The 25,639-nt window shown below is 36.5% G+C and overlaps 1 protein-coding gene across 3 annotated transcripts in view; it reads left to right on the top strand.

Moving 5' to 3' along the window:
* The window catches only part of LOC126918514 (putative transcription factor capicua), a 44,457-nt gene that overhangs the window by 4,116 nt on the left and 14,702 nt on the right, over nt 1-25,639 (top strand). For 2 of the 3 annotated variants that reach the window (XM_050726490.1, XM_050726491.1), the window contains exons 2-9: nt 19,897-20,183; nt 22,369-22,755; nt 22,873-23,437; nt 23,543-23,806; nt 24,059-24,170; nt 24,268-24,474; nt 24,553-24,668; nt 24,754-25,619. In XM_050726490.1, coding sequence (XP_050582447.1) covers nt 20,103-20,183; nt 22,369-22,755; nt 22,873-23,437; nt 23,543-23,806; nt 24,059-24,170; nt 24,268-24,474; nt 24,553-24,668; nt 24,754-25,619 — 2,598 coding nt within the window. In that variant the 5' untranslated portion in view covers nt 19,897-20,102. Of the gene's footprint in view, nt 1-19,896; nt 20,184-22,368; nt 22,762-22,872; nt 23,438-23,542; nt 23,807-24,058; nt 24,171-24,267; nt 24,475-24,552; nt 24,669-24,753; nt 25,620-25,639 lie in introns of all 3 variants that reach the window. The other variant, XM_050726489.1, reaches the window with a different exon arrangement.

Here is a 25,639-nt window from a genome sequence, read left to right as displayed (position 1 = left end):
TTTGAAAAAAAATGGCTTAAGTGTAATTTTTAAAATGATTCCCCGAAACTATCGATAACAAATATCCCGATGGAATGTCTCAACGACAATAAAAGAAAAATGTCAACTACCGGCAATCTTTGTAAAATATATCTTGGAATGTATCGCTGTACCAGTTTCGAAAGGATTATTTAACGCTAATAGCTCGAGAATTTGGATTATTTAAAACTTGACTAAACATCATTTTCATTGCATATGAATTATAGAATTATAAACGACGATTTTAGGTGGTTTCTAATGACAATTTAGCTGGAACAGATACATAAGTAATGTATTCTTTTTTTATATATGTTCTGGCACATTTTGTACAAATGAAAGTTCATATACATTTGTATAATAATATTTAAAGGAGTATAGCTACGAATATCAAAGTCCCTAAAAAAGGAAGATCATCTATATAAAAAGTATCAAGAATTAGTAATATCATTGAATCAGCCTAACAATGCAACTTTTATGGTAAAACATTATCCTATTGTCATTTTACATTTACTTTACTCCTATATTATTTATATCGTAAAAAAAAAGAAATTCTTCACGCTTCACTTAAAAAGTAAAAAGATACTAGAGAATGATAGCATACGCAGATCTTTCGTCGATAATGTTTGTTTTATCGAATAACGAGGCGACGCTCAATTTTTAAAGAAATCCGTTAGAGATGATGTTACTCTATCGCTAGATCGTTAATGCTATTCTATTCGTTCTAATTCGAAGGATACTTGTATTTGTCGTTCGAAAGTTCAAAGTTGATTTGTATAATCGCTGATAAGATTACAACAATACACACGTGTACCGGGTTTATTCTCCCGTAACATTCTTCAGAAATTCTACGCGGTTTTTGCGTATGCCCGGAAACTCTTAGTCGTTTCGATTCTCCTCTTTTCTTTTCTTTCTTTTTTTTTTCCATACAGTTACGTGCGGCTTTCCACGATATGTGCATTATTTGTGAAAGTTCGTGACACAGTTATTTTTTACTTTGTAATAACAGATTGTAATCGCGTTGCGACATTTTTACAAATCAATTGACTTACGACAGTGAACGATTGATTTTGATCGGGTTTTAATACGATTACACTGTTTTTCTTGTTTCTACATAAGTATTTACGCGTATCGGGTTTATCATTTGTTCGAGTACGATAGTCACGGATTGCAACGAGACTATTAAACGTGCGTATTGCATATTTTTGTTATATCTCTTTGCAAATGTTAAAATAGAAGTTTTGTCCTTCATACGAGTACAACAGTTACAGAACATTGCAATTAACGAACTTATCCTACTTGCTTGTTTTTGTTGAATATTTAGAGATTGACAGATTGTATAAATCAAACAAGGAAAGTAAAGCAGGAGAATCCTAGAAAAGATAAATGTATTTAAAAAGGATCTATGTAAATAGAAATTTATGATACGGTTAAATGCAAATTTACAAACCTTTATCATTACAATACTACTTTATCATTACAATAATACCGTTACTACATTATTTTTAACGTAATAACGTTGACAAAAAATTAAATTGATTATTTGTAACGTACCTATTAGGAATATATACTCTAATCGCGGTTAGCAATAAAGAGGCATTTTTGGATTTTACTGGACTTTGCGCGGAATAAGATATAAATGTGAAACAAAAGTAAATTTCGAATACTGGACATGGAAAAGGGAAACTCTTTTACTATTCTATAATCGTATTTGTTTACGAAGATAAAGAAGCATTTCAATAGATATTAACATTAACTTTACTAGGTCTGGTCAAATGACCAGTTTCAAAATTTAATATAAAATTGTACATTCATTGTTATTCCTCTTGTTCATCTATTTGTAAATTCTCATATTAAAAAAATTGAGAAATTGATCAGATCGGATAATATAAGAATTCGCATAAAATTAGATGAACAAGAGAAATAACAATGAACGTACAATTTTAAATCAATTTTTGAAACCGGTCATTCGACCGGACCTAGTGAGATTAGTGTTAAAATCAATAAATTCATCTATCTCACGCTTAACTTATTTCACCGCCAACCGTCGACATTCGATATTCGATTACCGTAAACAATAGCAACGGGCGCGAAATGTTGGACGAAAGGATTCACGAGAAATTTGTACACTTCGTGTTATTCCGAAAGAAAAAGATATGTAAAAAATATGCCTCGCGATGTATGTTGCGGGAAAAATCGGTATCTCCGTTGCGTAGGTCACGATAACACTGGCTAATGTGTTAATGATTTTTCAAGCCAACTGTCGATATGCACATTTATATTTCTTACGTTATCTAAATTTTTTCCTACGACAGCATCTACGTAAAACATCTGCTTCTCGAACTTCGTATTTTGATAGATCATTTACATGGTTGCGTCGTGTTGTATCGCGTCGAACTGGCGCGTTCTTCTAGCTATAGTCGGAATGCAAAAGTTCATGATTATTTTTGCAAATAATATCAGTCGAAAGGAGAGGACGTTCTACGTTCGTGGTATAGAAGGAGGAGAGTCCTTATCGGTGTCAGAGTTATCTGTCGATGATAAATGCACGAAATATCTGTTATTCCTTCCGGGTTGTAAATCCTAAATATCTGTAATCAATTATTCAATTAGTCTGAGTAATCTTGGTACTTATATAATGGGAGAGATTAATAATTAATAAGATCAAAGATCGTTATAACTTGCGTTTCACCAATGCGTTCTGTTAATACGACGCTCATCGTTCGTCATTACACCAGCCGCTAAACAAAAATGCCAGCTATTCGTGAAATTAATCCGGGAAAAGGAAATTTCTTGATTTTTAATAAAATACGAAATTCTCTTTCTTTCTCTCTCTTTCGACCTATTATTTCCTGTGATTGATAAATTCTTCCCATTCAATTTCGAAAAATTATTATCGTTATTTTTCTTCTATAAACGAAACTTAGCTTTATGTTCGAACAATTTTTTAGACAAGATTTTGCTTTGAACTATGAAATTAATCCAAGTATCAGCAAATATATAATACCAACATCGATATAAATACAGAATGACATCTCGCCAAATATGTATCTATGAAACAGGAGCAATTTTTCAGATTTTTAATGCAGATAACATATATCGTATATAATATGTGTGTGTGTGTGTGTGTTTGTATATATCTTTAATATCCTTACTATTTAGATTACTGGAAAAAATCAACATTTGATATTTGGTGTGACGAACAAAGCATTTCAATAGAATTCGACTCTTCCGAAACTTCTTAGCCATGAATATTCCAGACATCGATTTCTTTTTAATAAAATTATGTATGCGCTTGTTTCGGATTCATTTCTTTATTATTTTCAATTTCACAAACGAATTTTTGCATATAAGTTGTGCTTTCGATCATGCCGTTTTTAGAGAGACGTTAATAACGGAAACAAAGGAAACACGTTACTCTGATTTAACTTTTTATTTAACGTGTCCGACGATCTTTTAATAATCTTTCCTGGAATATCTATCTCTTGAGAACAATCTTCGTGATCGTATTTCTAATCCCTGTTGTAGCGTACTAAGCGGCATACGTAGTAAGGTATCGTATGAAGATAATCAAGATGTCTTTAACATTTATTAAACTACCTTAGACAATAATAATATAGCGATCTTTGTTATTGAAGTTTAAGGAATTGTAGTTTATCAAACAAACTTTCAAATCTACAATTTATTTGGAAAGCTAAAGTTACTTGGAAAGGACGTATGATAAAACAGAGGTAAACTATTTCAATTAGTTAGCAAACTTTATTATCGACATTTCTATATCAAATTCATTATTATTCCGGTTTCTATGAATCTGTTCCAGCATCAACGATCTAAACTACAATCAGATTCATCGATGTAAGAGTGTATACATATTTTTTTAAACGAATAGAATAATTTCTTTCGACGGAACTCCCGTTTCTGAGCTTACTCATTGATATATTCAAATATCGCGGTAGTATACATGTAGCATGATACAGTAACAATGAACGCGATGGCATACAAAAAGCTTTTAACATATTGTATTAATAGCGTGGTTATCGCGTATAATACGCTACATACACTTCTAAACTTGCCCACTTGCTACGCGCGTACGTATTTGTTTTCCCCCGCTCTCTATTCACACCTATATGTTAGTTAATTCGATGCAGCAGCATGCATGCGCGTGCGCGCGCTCGCTATTGCTAGGATTTCTTAGCCGGTTGCCCCGTTGATGAAACCTCGCGATACCTTATCATTGCGTTTCTTGCGCCGGAGCGCCGTGTTAATGACTTTTCTTCTCGCGCAGCGTCGTTTCATATTTTCAAGCAATATCGATAAGGCTAACCCCAACTTGTGTCGAATTCCTTTTATCATGGCTCGTCGTGTCGCCTCGCGTTGTTTCCTTTTGGCTACGGCTGCCCGATGCTGACCCTGTTGCCTTTGTAGTTTAACTTTGCGACCTCTAGCGACTTCCTAATAAATATTGAACTGCACTCGAGAAAGAACCTGCCCTCTAACAATAAGCCTTAAACAATCGTGGTCGACTCGCACGCGCTTTTATTTCACCACGTACTATGCACGCGTCCTCTTGCTTGCATGCATCGCATTCGACACGTAACAGAGCTGCCGCCACCGCCGCCGCTACCGCCGCCGACGACCACGACACATCGCGACATAGCATTTCTACTTCTGTTTGTCTTTGGGACATTGTTCGCGATAGACGGTTAGATTATATTTCAATAGTCGGAAAGAACAAGCTGCATCTTTGTTCTTCCTATCAAGTGTAGTATACTATGTTTCAGTGTTTTGAATTGATTCGATAGGCGAAATTGCTTGGAGTAATTGGAGTAGTTTAACCCTTTGCGGCGCTAATTGAATTTCTATGGATTTTAATTCGCTTGTGTTCAAATGGCACCTACCTTGCAATTTAGTTGCGTCGATATATATATATATGTATTTATATAACACACATATATATACGTATTTGTGGCGACTAATCGTTTACCGTATAAGAATTTCTGCGGCTAAGTGGTTAGAAGAGATACCTCTTGATACTTAACGTGAAAGTAGGGCATATTTTTCCTAAAGTAGTAAACAATGCTTATATTTGTCCGCTACTTATCATTTTTTCCACTTTATATATGTAATAAACGATACAACTGCTTCTTAAAATATTCGCTGTTATAATTTAAAATAGATTGCGAATATTTTACCCTAAAATGTTTTTACATGTAATATCGATTTTCCAGGCAGTTTATTTAGCTTTGAAACTTAATTTATCACACAAATTATGACACCCTAAGAACAACCCAATTTTACTCTGATATATCTTACAAGAAAAAATATAGAGTAATTAATGCAAGCAGCTAACAGCTCTCGTTTCTTCGCCGATTGGATAAAATACTTCTATCGATATAGAAATATAACGGAAAATACATTTCGAACATATAATTTCAAAGTTGAATCGGACCATGTTTTTCATGTTACCTTCATAGAGTCCGAAATATTTGATGTTATTGAATTGCAACGAGAGCACTAGCGCAAGGAAAGAAAAAGTTTCGGACCGAAATATGGCTAACTAGAGCGTTCTTTAATCGATTCGAGTACACAACGGAACTAAGCAGCGTGTTAGCGGACAAGCGGAACAAAAGCGATTGCAACAATAATATTCGAGATTATTTGAATTTCAATGACACGTATCTTTCCGATCGACGGTTTCGACTTACGCCACTGGTCTGTCCGGGTATACAAAGCATCGCTGGTTGTGTTCACACACGATGCAATTTAATGTTCCATACATAGCATTCCATGTGTACTGGCTCTCGCAGAAAATGTGACGTCATATCAGAGTGGTTCGTGCCGACTTTACATGCTGTATGTGTTAGTCAATCTCTTTATGGAAGGAAGAGGATGCTTTCTCGCGTGTAACTCTATTGTGGTGCGCTGGTGAACCCCCCAGTCGCCATTCTGGCTCCACTGTACCATACAGTCTCTACCTTTTCTTTCTCACAAAGAAAAACAGTTGATTCCTTCTTGGCTTGTTGTTGTTGGCTTTAAAAAGTTTTCCGTTTTCTAAAAAGGAACAAACCTACAGATAGATAGGAAGATACATGTTCGAGAACTCCTATGTGAGACGTTCGTTAATATTAGTATGTTATATACCTGTCTCGCTTTATACACGTGTTAGAAGAAACACGCGAAAGTTACAAACGCACGAAATCGTGTTTTACACGATATCCGAATCGCGTTAGTATTTTCTCGACTTCAAATTACATTTGAACAAAATGTCTTGTCAAAACAATATAATAGATGAAAAGCGTATCACAAAATCGAGTATAAACATGCGAATATCGAAAGAATTCACAGAATATTCGAAAAAATCATAGAAAATCTGAATGATGTACGGCACACGAATCTGTGAATTAAAATGAAAGAGTAACTTCCCCATTCGTATTACTTCCTTTTCAAATCGTATTTGGGCGACAGACTTTTCGAAGCAAAAATTCGGCACGTCGTCTCCGACCTGCGTCTAATACGTTTTTGGTGTTCCACAAGGAAACGTACTGCACTCAAGTTTAAAGTTTAAACGGTACGGCAATATCGCAACGATTGAACGAAAAATACAGAATCTGTGCTGGCGAAAAATCACAACTTAATACTACGAACAAATTATTATTACGCAAAAAGATTTTGATAATAATGACACGTTTTTGCACCCTATGTGGGTAAATTTAAAGATTATTGGAATACGGCAAAACAAAATACTACGACAAATCCTAAACATGGATTGATATATACCAATAAGGCATAAATCGACAAAGAAATTGAAATATTATCAGGTTGAGGAAAAACAGCACGCGTTAAAAAACTATCACAAAAGGCTTGATGCCTAAAGTACAAACTGTCCAACAACGAGCCTGATATATCTTCTTAATGAAGAATACACACTACGTAAACATCGCTTCTTACATGTAGCAACTAGGTTGAGTTAAAACAACAAATTAATATATAAATTTGCATCGCTTTGTCACACGCCATTGAGCGTTGCACGTGTTTAGCGCCACATACCGTATGTCAAAGTTAGTCCCTAATATCTTCGCTCGATAGATTGCACAGCAAGAAAGGGAACGAAAAAAAAGTAATTATCCATTAACCCTTTGAACTCCTTTGTCGAGTGACTCAGCATTGATTTTATTCACAGGTACTCTCTTACGTCGAGTCACACTCGACATTTTGAAATTGCCAGTTTAAATATGTATTATACTTCGCAAGATTTTTTTTTTTATTTACACGAGCAATATCACATATTCGGTACAATTAGTAAGAAGGATTGTTTGAATTGGCTCCTGTCACCTAGCTGTCTTCTAAAGTATATTTCGAATAAGACGCTTGGAATAATAGGAAACGATTGAAAGGAAAATTAGAAAAGAATCAGCAGTTGGAAGAGTTTGAATTTCATTTGCTGCGTTTACAGTTTCTTCCACACATGTATATTTCGCTTTGTACAAATCGTCTAGATAAAACACGATGTCAAAAGCAACATCTTATTACGTACCGTGTCCATCGCTATTACACAGTTTAAGTTTGTCTTAATTTCTTACCATAAGTACTGTTACTCGTACGAGTAACTTCACATACCTCGTACATACCTTTGCATTTGCACATTTGTTGCATCAGTTCGAATCAATCTACGATAAACTATCCGATTTACTGGATAGGTAAATTTTAATGGAACTTTTCCTTGGTTCCCGGTAACCGATAACCGGTAACTGGTAAACTGGTAATCCGTGAGTGCGAGTCCCGATGATGAGGCGCTATCACCATTGGGCGAGATGGAAACGTCGATGGTATTAAAATTCATTCCTCGCGTGCTCGACGCAATATACTATGGTGGCAATAGTACGACCAACGAAATGGTAAATGCCTGCATATACATATATAGATATATTTAGAGACACGAATAGCGCGGGACATTCGTAATTAGATTAATGCAGGTGACTGAACACTCGGGCACGAAGTAATCGTTATCGGCTTAGCGTATTTTTACTCACCTAAGCCGTGGATATTGATTTTAGTTAAATGAGTACCACTTGAATTTTTGAAGTACTAACCGGAGGGGAGACGCAACTACAAATCGATTTATAGTTCAGATATCTTTATCGTTCTGTGTTAATGTAAAGAAGATACATAGCGAGTGTGCACTAACCAATGAGTAAAACACAATCGATTTCATTCAGCTGAAAATCGCATTATGTTTCGTCGTTATTGTGACTCACTTTTATCTTTGCAATTTATTAACAATAATTTTCAATAAGAATTTGCACGTTGAATTAAAAACGGACGTATTTGTCTTGCATATATGAATCTGTTCCGGGGTATTTCGATCGAAGAGATGAAATCGAAGAGAATCTTGCTCGCAATGAAGAATTGCCTATAGCAGTTTTTGCTCGGAACAGTTTCCTCTATTTATCCTTATCGCTTTTTACCAATCTGCAATATCTATACACGTATAAAAATGTAGTCGTAATTACGTTTGATCTGCGCGACCCGCGATTACAAGTACAATCTGCCTTCCCTTGTTACAATTATTTGATCCGAATTTCTAAAACGAAGTGAGAAATTGCAAACGATTTGATTTATATTATTACGAGCAAATAAAACGTCGGATATAGAGATTGCGATTGATCGTATACAACAGTATCTGAATAGAACCGTGCCCCACTACTGCTCCGTGTCGGAACGGATAATATAAACCAATCTTTACGTTCCAATCATAGAATTTACGATCGAATTATGTAAGCGTCTATAATATCTTGGTAGAGGGGAGAGGGAGAGAGAGAGAAAGAGAGAGAGAGAGAGAGAGAGAGAGAGAGAGAGAAGGAAACTCTATCTCCCTGATACTTACAATTAGATTCCGTGTTCTTGTACTGGGTCGAGGTAGGATCTGGTATGACATAATGTGATGTGGAATAGTTTATGTTTACACGTGTATAATACATGGGCTTCTTACCTGACAAAGACACAAATTTGTTTTCGTGAGTGGGCACACGTACACCGATGAAACATTAAGGGGTAATGTCGTGCTGTTATGAGTCTGGAAATTTATCGATACCTTGTTAAAAAGCTTTTACATGTCACTTAATGCACGTTTTACGTCTCTTCCTTTATTTATTCATTTATTTATTTATTTTTCCTCTCGCTGCGATATTTTTGTGCACGGTATTAACATGAGATTTTATAAAATGCACGTACAAAGGCACGTGGATGACGCATCCGATGTGCTAGTTCGATATTTTTTCCCTATTATTTACTCCTCATCGCGTAATTTTCAATGCCCTTGTATATAGATAGTCCAGTCAAACTAGTCTTTTACGCAACATTAAATGGTATGTGAAATTTTCTTGCGTGAACTCACAGAAATCATGTTCAGGAACAAAAATCCTATTACGTTTGCCACTCGAGATTTCTTGCACGGACTTGGTGAACGATCTTCAAAGTTGTTGAGAACAGGTTTTCTGTATATAAAAACGAACCTAATAGTCGGATCACAGAAGGTTTCGAATAAAAATTGTATATGTTCAGAATACCTATCAAATGAGACGTCACACGTTAAGATTGGTTAATCCGTTGTGCCGTAAATAAATAAACACCGTTCAAAATCACGCTGTTTCTAATTGTTCAATTATTCGTGCAAAAGTCTAGTTTTCGTGATTTTCGAAAAGTTTGCAAGATTTCATCCCCGAACGTTTACTAGTGTAAGCTATTTAACAATTAAAATACTTTTCGCAATTGGCGCGGGCTTTCTCTATTCTCCAAGAGTTAGTCTTTCATGTACAACTGGAAGCTAATCAATTTTTTAATTGTAAGCTATTAAAAATAGTACAAAAACTGCACATCGTTTTACTTTTTATAAGTCTATTAATCCTGACACGTTTACAATATAAAGAATATAACGTTTATGGTTAATATCTATGTGAAGAATGTAAAAATTGTTAGAATTTAATAATATAGATAAAAATAAATGCATAATTATACTAATACTTATAATACTAAACTAACAATTCCATTTTTCTTAATGTCCGTTATAAAAATATATAGAGGCAATGCTAATGATTATGGTTAACAATAAATCAACGGCAAAAGTAAAAAATTAAATGTAAACAGATAAAAATATTGATTTTGAAATTATGCTTGTGAATTTTTTAATATTCCAATATCCCATATCCCAAACTTAAAAGAACCTCTCACTTCGACCATTAGTTGCTGAGATGATCAACGTCGATTCATTTTCACTGCGCGGGTTCAATTCCTTGCGCTGCTCGCGTCTGTCTCCGGTTGAGCCGCCACGCTCAGCGGGTCATATTTTTGATCGATTTCATTAATATTTTACTGACTCGTTTTGTGTTCGATATAGTTGAACCAAATTTTTAATAGTTGTTCCCAATAATTCTTTTGTTTCTAACGTACATATTAACCATAAATGTTATATTCTTTATATTATAAAAATATCTTATCAGTGTTAATACAAATATCGCGGAGTAATCGGTTAACGAATTCAGTAAAATTTTCCATACATCATTTGTATGAATTTTTCTGTTTCCTGCGAATTCTTACGATGTTGGTGCCTACTTGAAAAAAGGAGTAGAAATCACACTGAAAGTACAGGTGTAGATATTGTTTGGTCGAAAAATTATTTTATCGAGAATACGTGAAGATTGAAAAAAAAATGATATTTGTTACTGAACAATTTCACACTGGGAACTATCTCTTACAATAATTTAATAACTACATAATAATATTAGCGAATCGGCAAACTACACGATATAACTGCGATATAGATTTCTATTGCACAGATAGCTTCTACAATTTCACGCTATTATAGTATCTCATAATCGTAGTTACTCGTAATCGTTACAGGATTGTTACTACGTCGAAACATCAGAATCCTCAAATGCAATCAACTCGGTTGCAGAAGTGGTGTTTGCATTTTCCAAGTAGCTGTACATTCCACCGATACTATTATCTTTAAAGCAGAACGGAAGTCGCGGCATTCTCGTGTGTAGGCTCAGGCTGCCCGAAAGTACGTTCGTTGTCGTCTCTTTCGCTGTACCAAATATGGCATATTCCTCTGTAAATATAGAAGATGATACGTTACGTCTCGCTATTTATCATATGTGGAGAAACAAGCGCGGAGTAAAAGAAATAATTAAGTTGATCGATATTTAACAGTTACTTTACTTAAGACGATTAATCACTACGATTTATTCCGATACGATCTACCGTACGATCGATGTATCGTTATTTTTGATGTCACGAGATTCTGCTATCTTCTTCCTTTTACCTTGATAGAACGGTTTTGCGTGTTTATCAGAAGAGAAAGAGGAAATTTTTTGCGCTTCTAACTTATCGTACATTGCGCATAATACATATATCGCATCACCTATAATGGTTACGATGTTGGCGGGTGTAACACAGGAAACGACGTGATTCGAATGGATTACTTCCCGTTAAATCTTCATTTTGCAAACAATAATCAAGTAAAAATATTATTGTCTGCCGCTGTTCATTAGCCGTGATTAACCTTCGGTCTTTTAGATTATTCTGCTGCGACTATGCTGCTGATGATCACACATCGTATTAACTTGTTAACCGGTTTGTTCTTTCACAAAAAAGCTTGTACAATTACAGGAGTCAAGCTGATTAATAAAAAAGAATCAATTTCAAAGTTTAATCGGACGAATATAAAGAGGACATTACGTCTGATTGAAATAAATTCGTATTTATATATTGTATAGATGTACATAACTGAATTTAGATATACAGACTGATAAGAAAAAAGGGGATTCGTAAATTCTAGGTAGATAATACTCGGCAAACGATGGAAAAAGTCCGAACAAGCGCGAGGTTGAAAAATTAATATTCTCAAAGTTATAAACAATTTCTCGTTTCGGTTAAAGCGACTGACTTGTTTTCTATAACGTGCTTTTCAACGATCAACAACAGAGACGAAATACGTCGTATATATATATATACGATATAGTTAAGCAGTTAAAACACGTGTAGGATTTTTTGAATAGATACATAATTTTCTAATAGAAAAGTGTGATAAAGCGGTTGTGGAAATGGAAGGAGGGAATGTTAGAGAAGTTGCTGTAACTAGGAAAAGAAGAACCGATAAGGTAATGCGTTGTTTCCATATGGCATGCTTGTTCCCGAAGCGAGAAAGTCAGTCGTTTTAATCGCTTAATGATATAAACGAATAATCGTTTATAACATTGAAAATATTAATTTTTCGACCACATGTTTATTCGGATTTTTTTTCATCATTTGAAGGCTACTATCTGTTCTAGAGGTTATAAACCCTTTTTTCTTATCAGCCTGTAGATACAATTTTATAAAACAATGTACATAATGTATAGGTACATTCGACGTATGTGACATATGCGAAGTTCTTTATTTTCTCATGTTAGACATTAATATAATGCAATCGATGACGTACTTACATTACATATCACTTACGTTATAATCATATGACAAATCACTGGACGTACAATAGTAGCTCACTTTTATGTCATACGTGATCAAGGTTTCGTAAAACTTTGATGATGCTCGAACGTAAGCTTCTCGATAAAGGCTTAAATTTAGTAATTGATGTCATCTGTACGATGTCGTTCAGTGACAGTACGATACCGATTTCGATCAATACACACATAAATAGTTGTTCTTCTAACGATATTAAAATTACGTTGTAATATCAACGACGATGAAAGTTTTCTTTAAGGTAAGACTTAGTTCATTGCAACCGAATCTTAGATTCTAGAGAAGGAGCTATGAATATATTTATGAAGCTATGAAGATAATTTAGAGGAGAGAGAGAGGAAGAGAGAGAGAGAGAGATGTACGACAATTTTAAAAGCAAACTTCGATTCGAACTAAAATATTTAAAGAGTATTTAATCTACTTATCGACTAATATGGTGCAGTATCTTGTCTAAGACATTGCGTGTAATAATAATAATCGTGTATAAAGGAGAATATAAGGAAATAAAGCTTTAGTTTATTATTTACTCCTCCTTCTTACTATTGCTTTCTTACTATTCTCTATTAAAAGATATACCGTTTCTTTAAACGAATAAAAATTAATTTTGCTATTACTGCCATTATTAAACTAATTACTATATACCCTAGTTGATCAATTACTATCGTGTAGCTATAGCAAGTTGCATTATCCCAAATCGCATGATACAACAAATTATTACTTAATTGCAATCTGTCACAATATCTAACAAAAAGAAGATATTTAAAGTAACGCGCGATATATAATCTGGCGAAATTTCGTTGTAATTCGATGATGCTTCGTTCTATTGACTCGTACGTTAAGAATCATCTTATCGATCGCACTTTTATCGCATACTTCCAAGGTCAGTTGTTGGACCAACTTAAAAAGTTCTACTCACGCATTATCTCGAGCATATGTGCAGTCTATATTACTACTTGCAATTAGTAAGACAATCGCAACGAAACCACTCGGTGGATGTACGAGAGCGATGATGTTAGCTGCAAAAGCAGGTGTTTCAAAAGACTGGGAGGCAGGGATGCGCGTAACAATAGCGTAGAAAACGAATAGACGGACAATTGTCAGGGAAGATCGCCTTTCTACCTGTCACGGCGTTGGTAGTACCGCCGCGTATCTGATTTATGCCCGAACTAACCGAGGTCGAAGCACCACAACCCCCCTGGTCTTACGTTCCATTGTGGCGAGGTGCCTCATAGATTGGTCGAGAGGCTACGTATACAATATTCGCGCGACGATTTGTCTCTTTTCATTCAGGCCATTCACCATAGAGGGAAGAAAAGAAACGATACGGGGAAAAAAGAAAAGAAAAAGAAGAAGGAGAAAGAGGAGGGAAGGGGCACAGGTATCGGTTACAAGTTGTTAAGGCCCGTTAAAAGGAAAACTCGGGATCCTTGCGAGTGAACGGCAGATCGGCCGGCGGGTGGTATACTTCTGACGGCGATGGTCGAGCTATCATCCACTGTTTTCTTTTCCATGCGTAATTCGTATGGCTGGTTCTCTCTCTCTCTCTCTCTCTCTCTCTCTCTCTTTCTCACTCTCTGGAGATTTCGTTTTAAAGTCAGGAAACTAATACCGAGGCCATAATACGCCCGGGGTAGTCCCCTTTAGTATACTTTGCTTGAACTTGAATGGCACCTGCACACCAGTAGGTATACCGTTTCGGGAATAGATATCGGGGAAAAAAGGTATTGGTTGCAGGTTTGACATTTTTCGTGGATAATATACTCTAACGCTGGGACGTTGTTCCGTGTAGTCCTATTATGGAGTAATGTAAATGAAAAATTAGATAAATCTACTTTCATTTCTTAAGGTTTTTTTTTAATTTAATCGTCGTTCCAAAATAGATAAACATCGTTTGATCGTGTGTGGTATGTATCGCTTATTTCTTAGAGTTTGAATTTTTATTTTGTTACTTACTGGGTACGCTATCTAAAATCTCGCGAATCTCAGGAGTCGCGGCATTTGAAAACAAGATTACGATAACACTATACTGTGTAATTGTTCGTTTTTGTAAATTTTCTGACGTAAAATAGGTCGTCGTTTATTCAGCGTCGAAGGTAAAATAGTAAGGTTAGCATATTCAAAGAATAATAATAATTGTGTTGTGTTTCGAATGTACCAGCATTTATATCAATGCACGTGACAGATTGTAACGATTCACTATATACTCGAGTTCCAATTCCCCTTTCCTTCGCGTAAAAGTACTCTCATAATCTCATTAAATAACCTTATCTATAAAATACAATAAGTATATCTAATCTTCGGTGCTTATTACGCCTATAAATATTATAACAACTAGCGCTGTCTAAATGTAAAAACTTATATTTCTTCCGTTTGCAGCGTGTGCAATTGTTGGAAGTATATCGAGCAACAGGCTCGACGTATGGAACACGGAGTAGAAAGCTGCTCGTGGACGAGCGACCGTGTAGTAGAAATTGATTAATTCTCGCTGGATGGTATAATATTATGATCGCGATAAGTCCAAATGGAAACGATTTTTTTCTTTTTTTTTTCTAACAATAAGCTACGACTATTGCACAGTGGGAAAGCGGACCGCTAATAAAGACGTTACGCAAAGTACTTTTTGCATAATACACAAGCGTATCGCGTAGGTATTCCTACACAACTTGCATTCGGATTTCCACGTGTAGCAGAGTACGCGCGGCATGTTGTAATCTAGTCTGTTCGTGCACACTCTAGTTTTCGAATTTCCACAGTCTTACGGAACATCTACCTGACATTTCAGAAATGTGTATACTGATTTCATGCATTGTATCACGGGATTTCACGTCGCACGCCAATTGTTTTAACCTACCCCATTTTCTCTCTCTCTCTCTCATTTTTTATTGTGAAATTTGTTACAACTCAAAGGGATATCAATCGGTACGCTTACTTACAATTAATGCAATGAATTGCTTGTAAAGTGCTGTATTGTTATTAACCGTACTAAAATTACGTTTGCATTGCGAACATTTTTCTGAACAAGTTCAATACATTTTTACAGACTTCTTTCCTTAGCTACTTTTCATCGATGAGAACGATACAATTAAAAATAATTTTTTACGTCATGAAATGTTACAATAATGCTAGTAGAATGAGTAGAAAGAGTTAAAGTATCATAATATTGCAATTTTCGTTGTTAATTTAATCGCCTTCAGAAATATAATTCTCTGAGTACGTGGTGTTTTGGTTCGCACATCGAGTCCACCCTACTCTAATTCAATTAGAACGGTATTTTCGGTAGGCTTTTTCGATCGCTATTGGGGTGACTTCATCCCTCGGTTGTCTTTGCTAAAGAAGTCTCCCGTTTTGAGAATATCGAATGACTGGTAACGCGACACGCTGCTGATGTCGACGTAAACAAGTATACCAACCAGATACCTGAAAGTTCTTTAGACTTTACTTTCTACGTGTCGCTATTTGTTTTTCTTTTTCTTCCTCTTCCTTTTGTATTGCTTTCATTTGATCAAAAGAAATGGACAATTATAGACAAGTATTAAACACATTCGTCAATGTTCACATTATCCGTTGCTCATTCATGACGATTATGTAAATTTTTTGTATTTATGAATTATTTATTAATTTATTTAACTTGGTCAGAACGTCGACGACGCAACAAGATACGCAACTAGTTGAATTATTTCCCTTTGTTTGTACATACCGCGTGTGTGCGTATACTATTTTACAGTAGTAGTATGACTATATAACAATTAGAAACCTACTTTTATCATATTACTCACACTCGATGACTCATTTTTGCCTTGATGGTAGCAAGTTAATCTCGACGATACACTCGTATATCAGTGCCACACATTCACCGATTTACGTGTAACGCTATTATACAAATCGTTACTAACCGTAAGTGTTCTGTTTGCATAACCTGAACGTCTTTTTCAAGCTTTCATTATTTCGGATATTATAATGCTCGAGATGCCTATTTGTCTCGAAGATAATTTCAAATAATAACGTAATATTACTTTCTAAGAGATTCTCGTCTTTAATTACAGTTAGGGTACAGTATTTTATTTCTCCAAAATATAGAATGCATATCTCAGTGAAACAGACAGCCAACATTTCATCATATTTGCATCCTTAAAATGGTATAACGTATCGATGCGAAGTAAGATACGTTCGAACGTCGAACGGAGTCGATTTTTCATGGCAAAGTTGAGACAGTGAGAGATTCGTTTTTGCGCGACATTCGAATGATCGAAAATAACAGCGAAAAACAGATCGAGAATGATTTTCTTCTCGTGGTAGAATGCGACCCAAGCGGAAATAGATGATGAGAATTTCGAATCTTCGAACGAACAAGTTCGGCTTGGCCACGTTATTATCTTCTGAGCGGCGTCACGTAACAGGTTTTGAATTTCGTCCCGGTACACATGTAGACATTTGACCACCCTCGCGTACCTGTAAACGCGTCTCCACAGCGTTACGATAACGTTGTGAGAGAAAAAGACGGAAACAAGGAGTGGAAGAAGAGGCAAGAGGAGTAGAGTAAAGGAAAGGGAACATCGGTAAGAAAAAGAGAAAGAGCGTGAGAGAAGGAAGGGAGAAAGGGGGAGAGAAAGAGTCGACCAAACGACCAACCGATACGACACAATGGCGAAGAGTTTCGGAGCAGGCAAGACAGGCACATCGTGAGTCAGCCTCGTGGTAGGGAGCGTAGCGAGGTTAGTACTTACATTCCCCTTAACCACACACAGACACACACACAACACACACAGAGGCACACGTACTTACATACACACAAGGCGTCGATCACGAGAACGCGTGTTTTCCTCCCAAGAAGCCAGGCCACGGGGCGAACTCGGCTCTCTCTCGTCAGTGTCGAAGGTGGTAGGACGCGAAGAACCCCGTGGTAACATCTCTCTTTCCTATCTCTTTCCTTCCAGTTTCCCCTGTGTTTACCGTCTCACTCGTTTAAACGTGAGATAAGAACGTCACGCATACGCGTCTCATCCTCGTCCCACCAAACCAGACTAGCAACGTCACACCCTTTTCATCTTTCTTCCCCGTGTTTCTTCTCCGTTCTTTTTTTATATGCAAAGAGCCGAGACGTGATTGGGATAGACGTACTACCGTGCTCGGTGCGTTGCGCGTTGCGCGTGATTTCCAATCGATCCGCAAGATCGATTTTGTCTCTCATCTCGTATCGAAACTTTTCTATCGAGCTCTCGTCTCACGTCCGTTTCTTCGCTTTCGTAAGTGCGCGTCTCTATTTTGTGTGTGCTTTCTTCTTACTGTAATAGTTTGTATATGCTCGTTTCTACTTCTCCCGTAATCCGTAATTCGTAATATGTAATTTGTAATTTGTGATTTGTAATTTGTAATTCGTAATTTATAATCTGTAATTCGTAATTTGTAATTTGTATTTTGTAATCGGTAGCGGCTACGATCAAGTAGATCTGTTGACTACTAGGTACTCGTTAGTCACCCCTGGAATCTTCGTGTTGGGTACTGTTGCGGAAGTGAGAGTCGGCTTGAAGTGCGATCGTTTTTCTTCGATTTGAGAAAGAAACGCGATCATTTCTTGAATAGGTTATGTCGCGCGTGCCAATCTCCGCTTCTCGCTACGGCTCGCACACATGAATCGTGGCTTGTGTATACCTACACGATTTCTGTCGCTCTGTGTTTTTTAGCACGATCCCTGTCAGCCTGAAGGTCGAGGTGATATTCCAAGCTTGGACATTTTTCGTCTTTGTGATTTTATTCCGACCCTGACTGACTGAATACATTCTAGTGCGTACTTACTCAAAATGCGTGTACCATGGTGTCCAGCGCGAACTAGCGTATCGATACTGTTTGCACAAATATCCGCCGGTTTTCCAAACGGTTAAACGTCCGAGAATCAGTACCTTCTTCGTTTCTTCGTTATAAGTATTACTTCAAAACATTTTTTTACATATTGCCGTGTTAATGAGTCTATCGCACATACGGTCGATAATAGAAACAAAAAAAAATTACTCTACTTCTCTACATTTATCGATTTATTACTAAACATTGCCAATTATTACATTATTTCATACCGTGTGACCGATTACAATAAAATATTGCGCAAAATAATTGGTCGAACAACAACAGAATAATTTCGCTCCTTTTCAATATCGGTTCGATGATAACTTTATTACTAAATATTGATTATTTGTGCGAAAAAAAAAGTTAATTCAAAAACGCACGTTTTCTGTTTTAAATTTTTAAATAGCGTTCATCGCCAATTATGAGAAACTCCACTTCATTTTTTTACACTCGCGTATACAAGTCAAACACATTTCGCATCAAACGTAATTTCATATTTTATTTGCATACAAAAGCTTTTTTCACGACAGCAATAAAAATACCAAACATTTAAATTCGATATTTAACATTTTCTCTTTCTTTCTTTCCTCTTTTATGTTCACCCAGGATATTTGATATCTTAATTTTTTTCATCAATCTATTTACGCTTAATGTTTCTTTTACGCCATCATCGGCTCGAATACTCGTAATAACTTTTTTAACGTTAATTTTTCATACGCACACGTATAAGTCAAGTGTTGAAAGAAATGTTTGGAAGAACGCAATCAACAGTTGTTTCATAAGCTTGGCGATCGTTTTGTAACAGCGTGCGTAAAATCTGATTATACAAATTGTATACTTTCCGTCACGTGTCCTTGTTCGATGCGTCGAGCCACGCTACCGAGCGCTCGCTACTGAAATGTTATTTGGTTCCGTCACAAGTGGACCGATTATGTTCGATACGATTTGTCGATTACGACGCTATCTTTTCCCTCACGATGATGACGAGAATGATACACCGCGTGGCCGAGAGCCCACGGTAACTCAAGAGAAAATTGCTCCCCGCCGTGAACGATAATCCAAATGCGTGTGTAATTCGAGAATGATTTCTATTATAATCTGTTCAGAAACCGTTAAGTGGTCTATCGTTTGAATGTTAATCTTTCTTGTTATCGTTACGCGACGTGCTGCTCAACAGAACAGCTATTTGCCATGCTGTGCATTGCCATTAGGACGAGATTCAAAAGATTTCGCAGATAAGAGTAGCTGTTTAACGTGGATTAAGATTCAAATTAAGGAAATAAGAGGTATCAGATGGTGCGTCGAAGGTGCGTCGTCGATGTAGGATAATGTGGAAATAAAATAACGAAGGAAGCCATTGTAAAGCAGAAAAGTTTCGGTTTGGAGGCTGCCACGGTTTTCTCGATTTTAAGAAAACCAGGTTAACGTAATAGTCGCAGAAACTCCAAACCAAACGATGTGAGAACCGAACATTCGCAGAATCCTGTAGTAACCACTTTGAAACACGTTCTTTGTTGTTCTCAGGACATTGACTAGAGTTACAAGAGAATTAAGAAAGAAGAGAAAAGTGTTCGCCTAAGAAGAGAATTTTCGGAGGAGGATGCTCGGCAGTTGGGGCTGGGAAGAAGAATTGGAGTTGGGAGAGGGAACAGCAACCCTGTCGCAAGATAGACAAAGACGAGAAAGCCCAGACTCGACGCATCCTGTCCCCGACAGCCGGGTGCTGAGGTATGCACCCAGCCGGTGTCACCACCCTCCCAACTTCAACTCGCCACATTTCAGCACACAGCCTCCTCTCGACTGTACGGACTGTGAGTATAAATACATACTTACATGCATACACGTATATACACTGAAAAGTTTCCGATCGCTTTTAATATTCGCCTAATCTAATTATTCCGACCAATTCTTTTTTAGCTTTTACTCCATTGCATACCCGTCTCTTAGCCTTCAAAGCAGTAACGTTTCGTTATTTCCTTTTTTCCATCCATCTAAATCGATTTTGCGATGGTCAAAGCAAATATGTAGATAGTAGAAAGAGTAAAAGATAATTCTTGGAATATATAGATAGATGGATATGTAATGTTTGAAATTACACGGCGTTATAGAGGATTAATTTATACACTTCGCTTTCCCATTGGATAAATAACTTTCTATGGTATTTACAATTTTCAAGGTTTGATACAATATATCAGCTAACTAGCAAGACTATAGCAGACTAAATATAAATTAACAAATAGAATCCAACTCGTTTCTATTTCAGCTGTTTTATATATATCAACCTAAGAGAAATTGTTTCGTGAAGCCTTCATTGGAGATATTAATATTTACCCTTGTGCATGATTCGATGTGCGTAAAAAACTCGAACACAAGTATATGAGAGATCGTAAATTGAGTCTCAAACGGGAAGTGAAATTTATACGCGCGAGGCATCCTTTTTGAGAATACTGACTTTGTATCCACGCTCTAATTGCATATGCCTTCGTGCATACGAATTAGGATAAGTTGGAAATCATATTATGTAGTAAATGGTGTCTATCGAAGAGGGTATCATTTCTGCCATAAAAACGAACTAAAAATGTATGGCATGAAAGTTAGAGATAAGAAACTCGATCTTCGAAAAAGTAAAATTTGAGTTAATTAGTCATATTTTGATCGGACATTTTCACATTTTCCGATAATAAGATATGCCGAAAATTTACTTATCCATCTTCTTTTGTTTAAAAAATAAAACGTGGATATTACGAATCATTCATGTGCTCGTAATGTGAACGTCCGTGGATAAGAATCAATGAGTACCTGTTCTTTCTCCTCCTCCTCCTGTTCTTCTTCTTCTTCATCTTCTTTCTTCTTTGCCTTTTTTCCGTTCATTTCGAAGTGTAATGACTCATGGATTTGTTTGAACAACACAAACATGTTCAATTGTTTGGATTATGCATTTCTTCATTTTGCATCTATGTATATAGTTTCTTTTATTAAAATCGGTTAAAAAGTTAATGATGATTGCAAATATGTATTACAAATCTATTTCCCCCGTTCGACGAATATAGAGATAACGCAATTACCATTCTGTCGTACGTTGTATGTGAACGAATCTATGAGTCATAAATTTATACAGCCGTGTATAGTGAAATACAATATATTTGATTCGTGTACGATGAGAAAAAAATATGTGGTAATTTTTGTTCTCTCTTCGTATCAAATACTTCACATATTTACATAGTAGTGTGTAAGTTATTGCTGACTAGTGTAATATTTAAAATACAAATCTGTTATTGCTTAGATGCGCTTTTTCTTATTAATATGCACTCCGGAAGTTATGAAATGCGGATTTAACGCGGCAATAGTTATATATCGACTAACAGTAAGCAACTACTACTCAAGTATTATGAAATCGAAGGTGGAAATGCTCGCTGCTCGTTAAGATTCAAACGTTTCAAATGTTTCGAATATCGAGCACTAATGTGTGAAAAGTGTGTAGAAGAACGAGAGAGAGAGAGAGAGAGAGAGAGAGAGAGAGAAATAAAACTTGTATTTTAATACGAGTAAGTTTAGATAATTAAAGTTTAGCTAAACAATAAAATCATCACAATATGAAACTGGATGTTACCATACTATGAAAAGAAAAAGAAAAAAAGGATATGTAGAATGTAGATATATGCAGTTAAGGAGAATATAACAAAGATAATAATAATTATATATGATATTTTACTAAATGACACTTTTTTAATACTAAAAACTGTAAATCTAACTTAAACATTGAAATAACGGGAAATTCCCTGAAACTCTGCACTTGCTTGCTTGTATGCGATATTTTTTATGATAGAAATTAACTTTTTCTGATATTTCTCTATATTTTATTCCTCTTTGCCAATTTTAACGATTGTATATTAGAAAAAGAGGATAGAAAAATAGTTATTAGACGTTCACGAATGATTATATGAAGTCTTTATGAAAGTCAATTGTGTAACGTCGTATTGTTAATTCGTAGAGCAGCGTGAGGTGGTCAAAATGCTGACTGCTCATTCTGAGATGCACGAAAAACGGGATCCCCTCGGAAGCGGACAATATGGAGCAGGCGGGGGTGGTGGAGGCAGTTTGATCGAAGAAAAATCTACTCCGGAACAGCCACCCCCGCCGCCGGCGCCTCCTCAGCGGGATCCATCGGATCCAACGATCAGTGCTAAGAAACTTCCAAAGAAACGAAAGTTTGATCCATCGGAGCTCGAGGAGATGGATAAAACCAGCAATGTAACGAGAACCATAAATAATATAGTGAACATACGGGCACCGAATATGCCACTCGGTCAATCAGGTTTAGTTCAGCAGGCAACCTTAGCAACTCGGCAATCGCCGCAGCAGCAAGAATCCGATTGCTATCAGGTACAGGTATATAACACGACATTATTAGATAATTAATTCTTACTAAAGTTTGATACTTGCTCAAATAATAATAGTACAAGCTTCAGAAATTAATTAACGCAACGAATACTTTAATAGGTATCCTCGGCACATTCGGTGGTAGTTTTACCGCCTCAAAGTACAGCAGTGGATTATTCTGTTCGAGAGGAATCTTTACGTTCTCGTCCTCGGCCTGCTACTGTTGCTATTGATCTCAGTGAGTGGCGCGACCACAGAGTGTTAGCTTTAAGGGATTCATATTATTATCCAGGTGTTATTCGTAATGTTGTTCAAGGAGAAATTTACATAGAGTTTGACGGGGAAAGAAAACTAATGCGTTACACTGACATTTTGGGCGCGGGGAGGTACGATGTGATAGGTGATGCGAGCCCTTCGGTTGGCCAAGTGACTTTAGATGCAAAAGTTTGTATTAGGTGTCCAACGTCAAACAATCATATCGATGCTGCTAAAGTGTTTGTAAAAGGGACAGTGTGCAAAATTTTAACCAAACCTAAGCGTTTTGTTGTTAAAATACCAAGGGAAGATGATCAGAGTGATAGTTATGTTGTGAAACGTGCGGATCTACGGTTAGTGCAACCCCCATGGTGGGACGAGCTAGAAGAAGGATTGGAAGACTGTGATTCTTCGAGGGTCGAAGGAATTGGTATGGAATACTTCTGCGCAATACATGCATCTGTAAATGAATATCTTTTAATCGAGAAACTTTACTTTCATTTATTTAAATGCTTTGCGTCCTTTATTTGCGCAGAACATGGCTATCGAAATTCTTCAGAACCTTCAACAGCAGTGCCAATTTTGCAACTTCATCACACTTCTCATCATACATCTCATATATCAACTCATGGCGACACAGGTGGTTATTACAGAACTACTGGTACTAGCCCTCTCATGACTCTAGCCACCTCTGCACATCCTGCCACTACAGCATTAAGTAATGGAAGTCGACCGTATGATGATTTAGAAAGCGAAGATGACTTGGATAGGGAAGATATTACATTCCCTTCGGATGCAGGTTAGATAAAATTCTATCTCTTGTATGATTTAGATATAGCACATTTTGTTAATGAAGATACACAACCATTAAAGAGATGAGTATTTAAATTTCAAAAACTACATATTATAGTTATGGTCGTAATAAATGTTAACATAATATCATTTCACGATGATATTGTATTCGACATATTTTCTCATTTTTATCATAATCGTGAATTATCGAGTATAAAACTAGGAACACACAATAGTAACGTAATTATTCAATTGACAGATGCAAAATTGTCAGGCAGCAGTAAAAGAAGCAGCATGCAAAGTCGGGGAAGTACCAGTAGTTTAGTCGAGCAACGCAGCATAACTCCTCGTTCTCAAGCAGCCACGCCCAGGTAATAACGATAATTAAATGATTTTCCCTATTTGCGAATAAAGTATATAAGGAACAAGCATAACAATCTATCGTTGAATTGTTAAATTATTCGATAGATCTCAGGCGGCAACGCCACATAGATATAAAAAAGGTGATGTAGTGGCTACACCAAGTGGAGTTAGAAAAAAGTTCAATGGTAAACAATGGCGCAGACTCTGTAGTAAAGAGGGATGTTCTAAAGAAAGTCAACGAAGGGGATACTGTTCTCGTCATCTTAGTTTGAAAGGTTCTTGTCTTAGAGGTCCAACCAATACCTTTCCTGGGTAAGAAGACATGCAATAATCCGCAACTAAATATCATCGCATTTAATAATATTACATATTAATTAAGAATACTTCTAGTGGTAAGATGGATGGTGAGGAAACATCTAGAGATTCTGATACTTCTCCAAATTATGGAGATAGAAGAATTGCTGGTCGATTTGATCAAGATGAAACTGAAGCTGCTAATATGCTAGGTAACTTCCCCAAATTTGTATATTTTACAAGATATTTGAATTATTAACTTATCAACCTAATTCCCGTTATATTTTATTATTATAGTTTCCTTGGGAAGCTCTAGATCAGCAACACCAGCCTTTTCCTCGCCAACTGGACAATCTTCTATATCCCCTTGTATCAATCAATCTCCAGTACCACCTTTGGGACTGAATCAAAACAATGTGTTTATGCCTATTTCAAGTCCTGCTCATCATGCAACTCCATTAATTTCGCCTGGTGCAAAATGGAAACATTCGCCTACTCAATCTACTTTCCTTACTCAGTATCAGCAGCAGGTGATAAAACCTGAACCCAATCGGGTGGTAAGATCAAATCGACCAGCTCCGACTGCCCCAGTCCCTGCTAGTATAGGAACAAGCGTGATAAGAATCTCTCCTGTGAGTCGTGGAATACCGGGATCTAATTTAACTTTGTCATGGTCGGAACAAAGCCCACCGCCGCGGCATCCATCAGTTGTGACAACTATAGCTCAACAACAGCAAGGCATCATTCTTCAGCATGCACTCACAACAAACAATGGCTTTTCCAGTCACTCTGAAATATCTGAACAAAACCCGCAAATATTGAAACCATCTCATTCACCTCATATGCCACTGTCTGCACCAACACCACAAAACTTGACTCTTTTGCATAAGCCTTTAGAACAACCAGTTGATTATGCTCAACCACAAACGCAAAATCAACCAATATATGTAATGCAACATCAACACGAAAAAAAGTATCTTGTGATCAAAAATAGTATGGATGTGTCTGCAGCAGGCCATATAAACAATCAAGATGATAAATATAGACCAGCATTAATGAATCACTTAGGTCAGCTTCCAGCAACGTTACATCAGACGCAATGCCAACCTCCACAGTCACCTGCTGTTTCATCCGTCCATGTTGATAAATTATCCGTTTTACAAGTAAGTAGCTTTAGTATTGC

This window comes from Bombus affinis, chromosome 7 (genome assembly GCF_024516045.1).
Source record: "Bombus affinis isolate iyBomAffi1 chromosome 7, iyBomAffi1.2, whole genome shotgun sequence".
Taxonomy (NCBI): domain Eukaryota; kingdom Metazoa; phylum Arthropoda; class Insecta; order Hymenoptera; family Apidae; genus Bombus; species Bombus affinis.
Note: the sequence above shows the minus strand (reverse complement) of the source record. Positions and strands in the feature narration are given on the sequence as shown.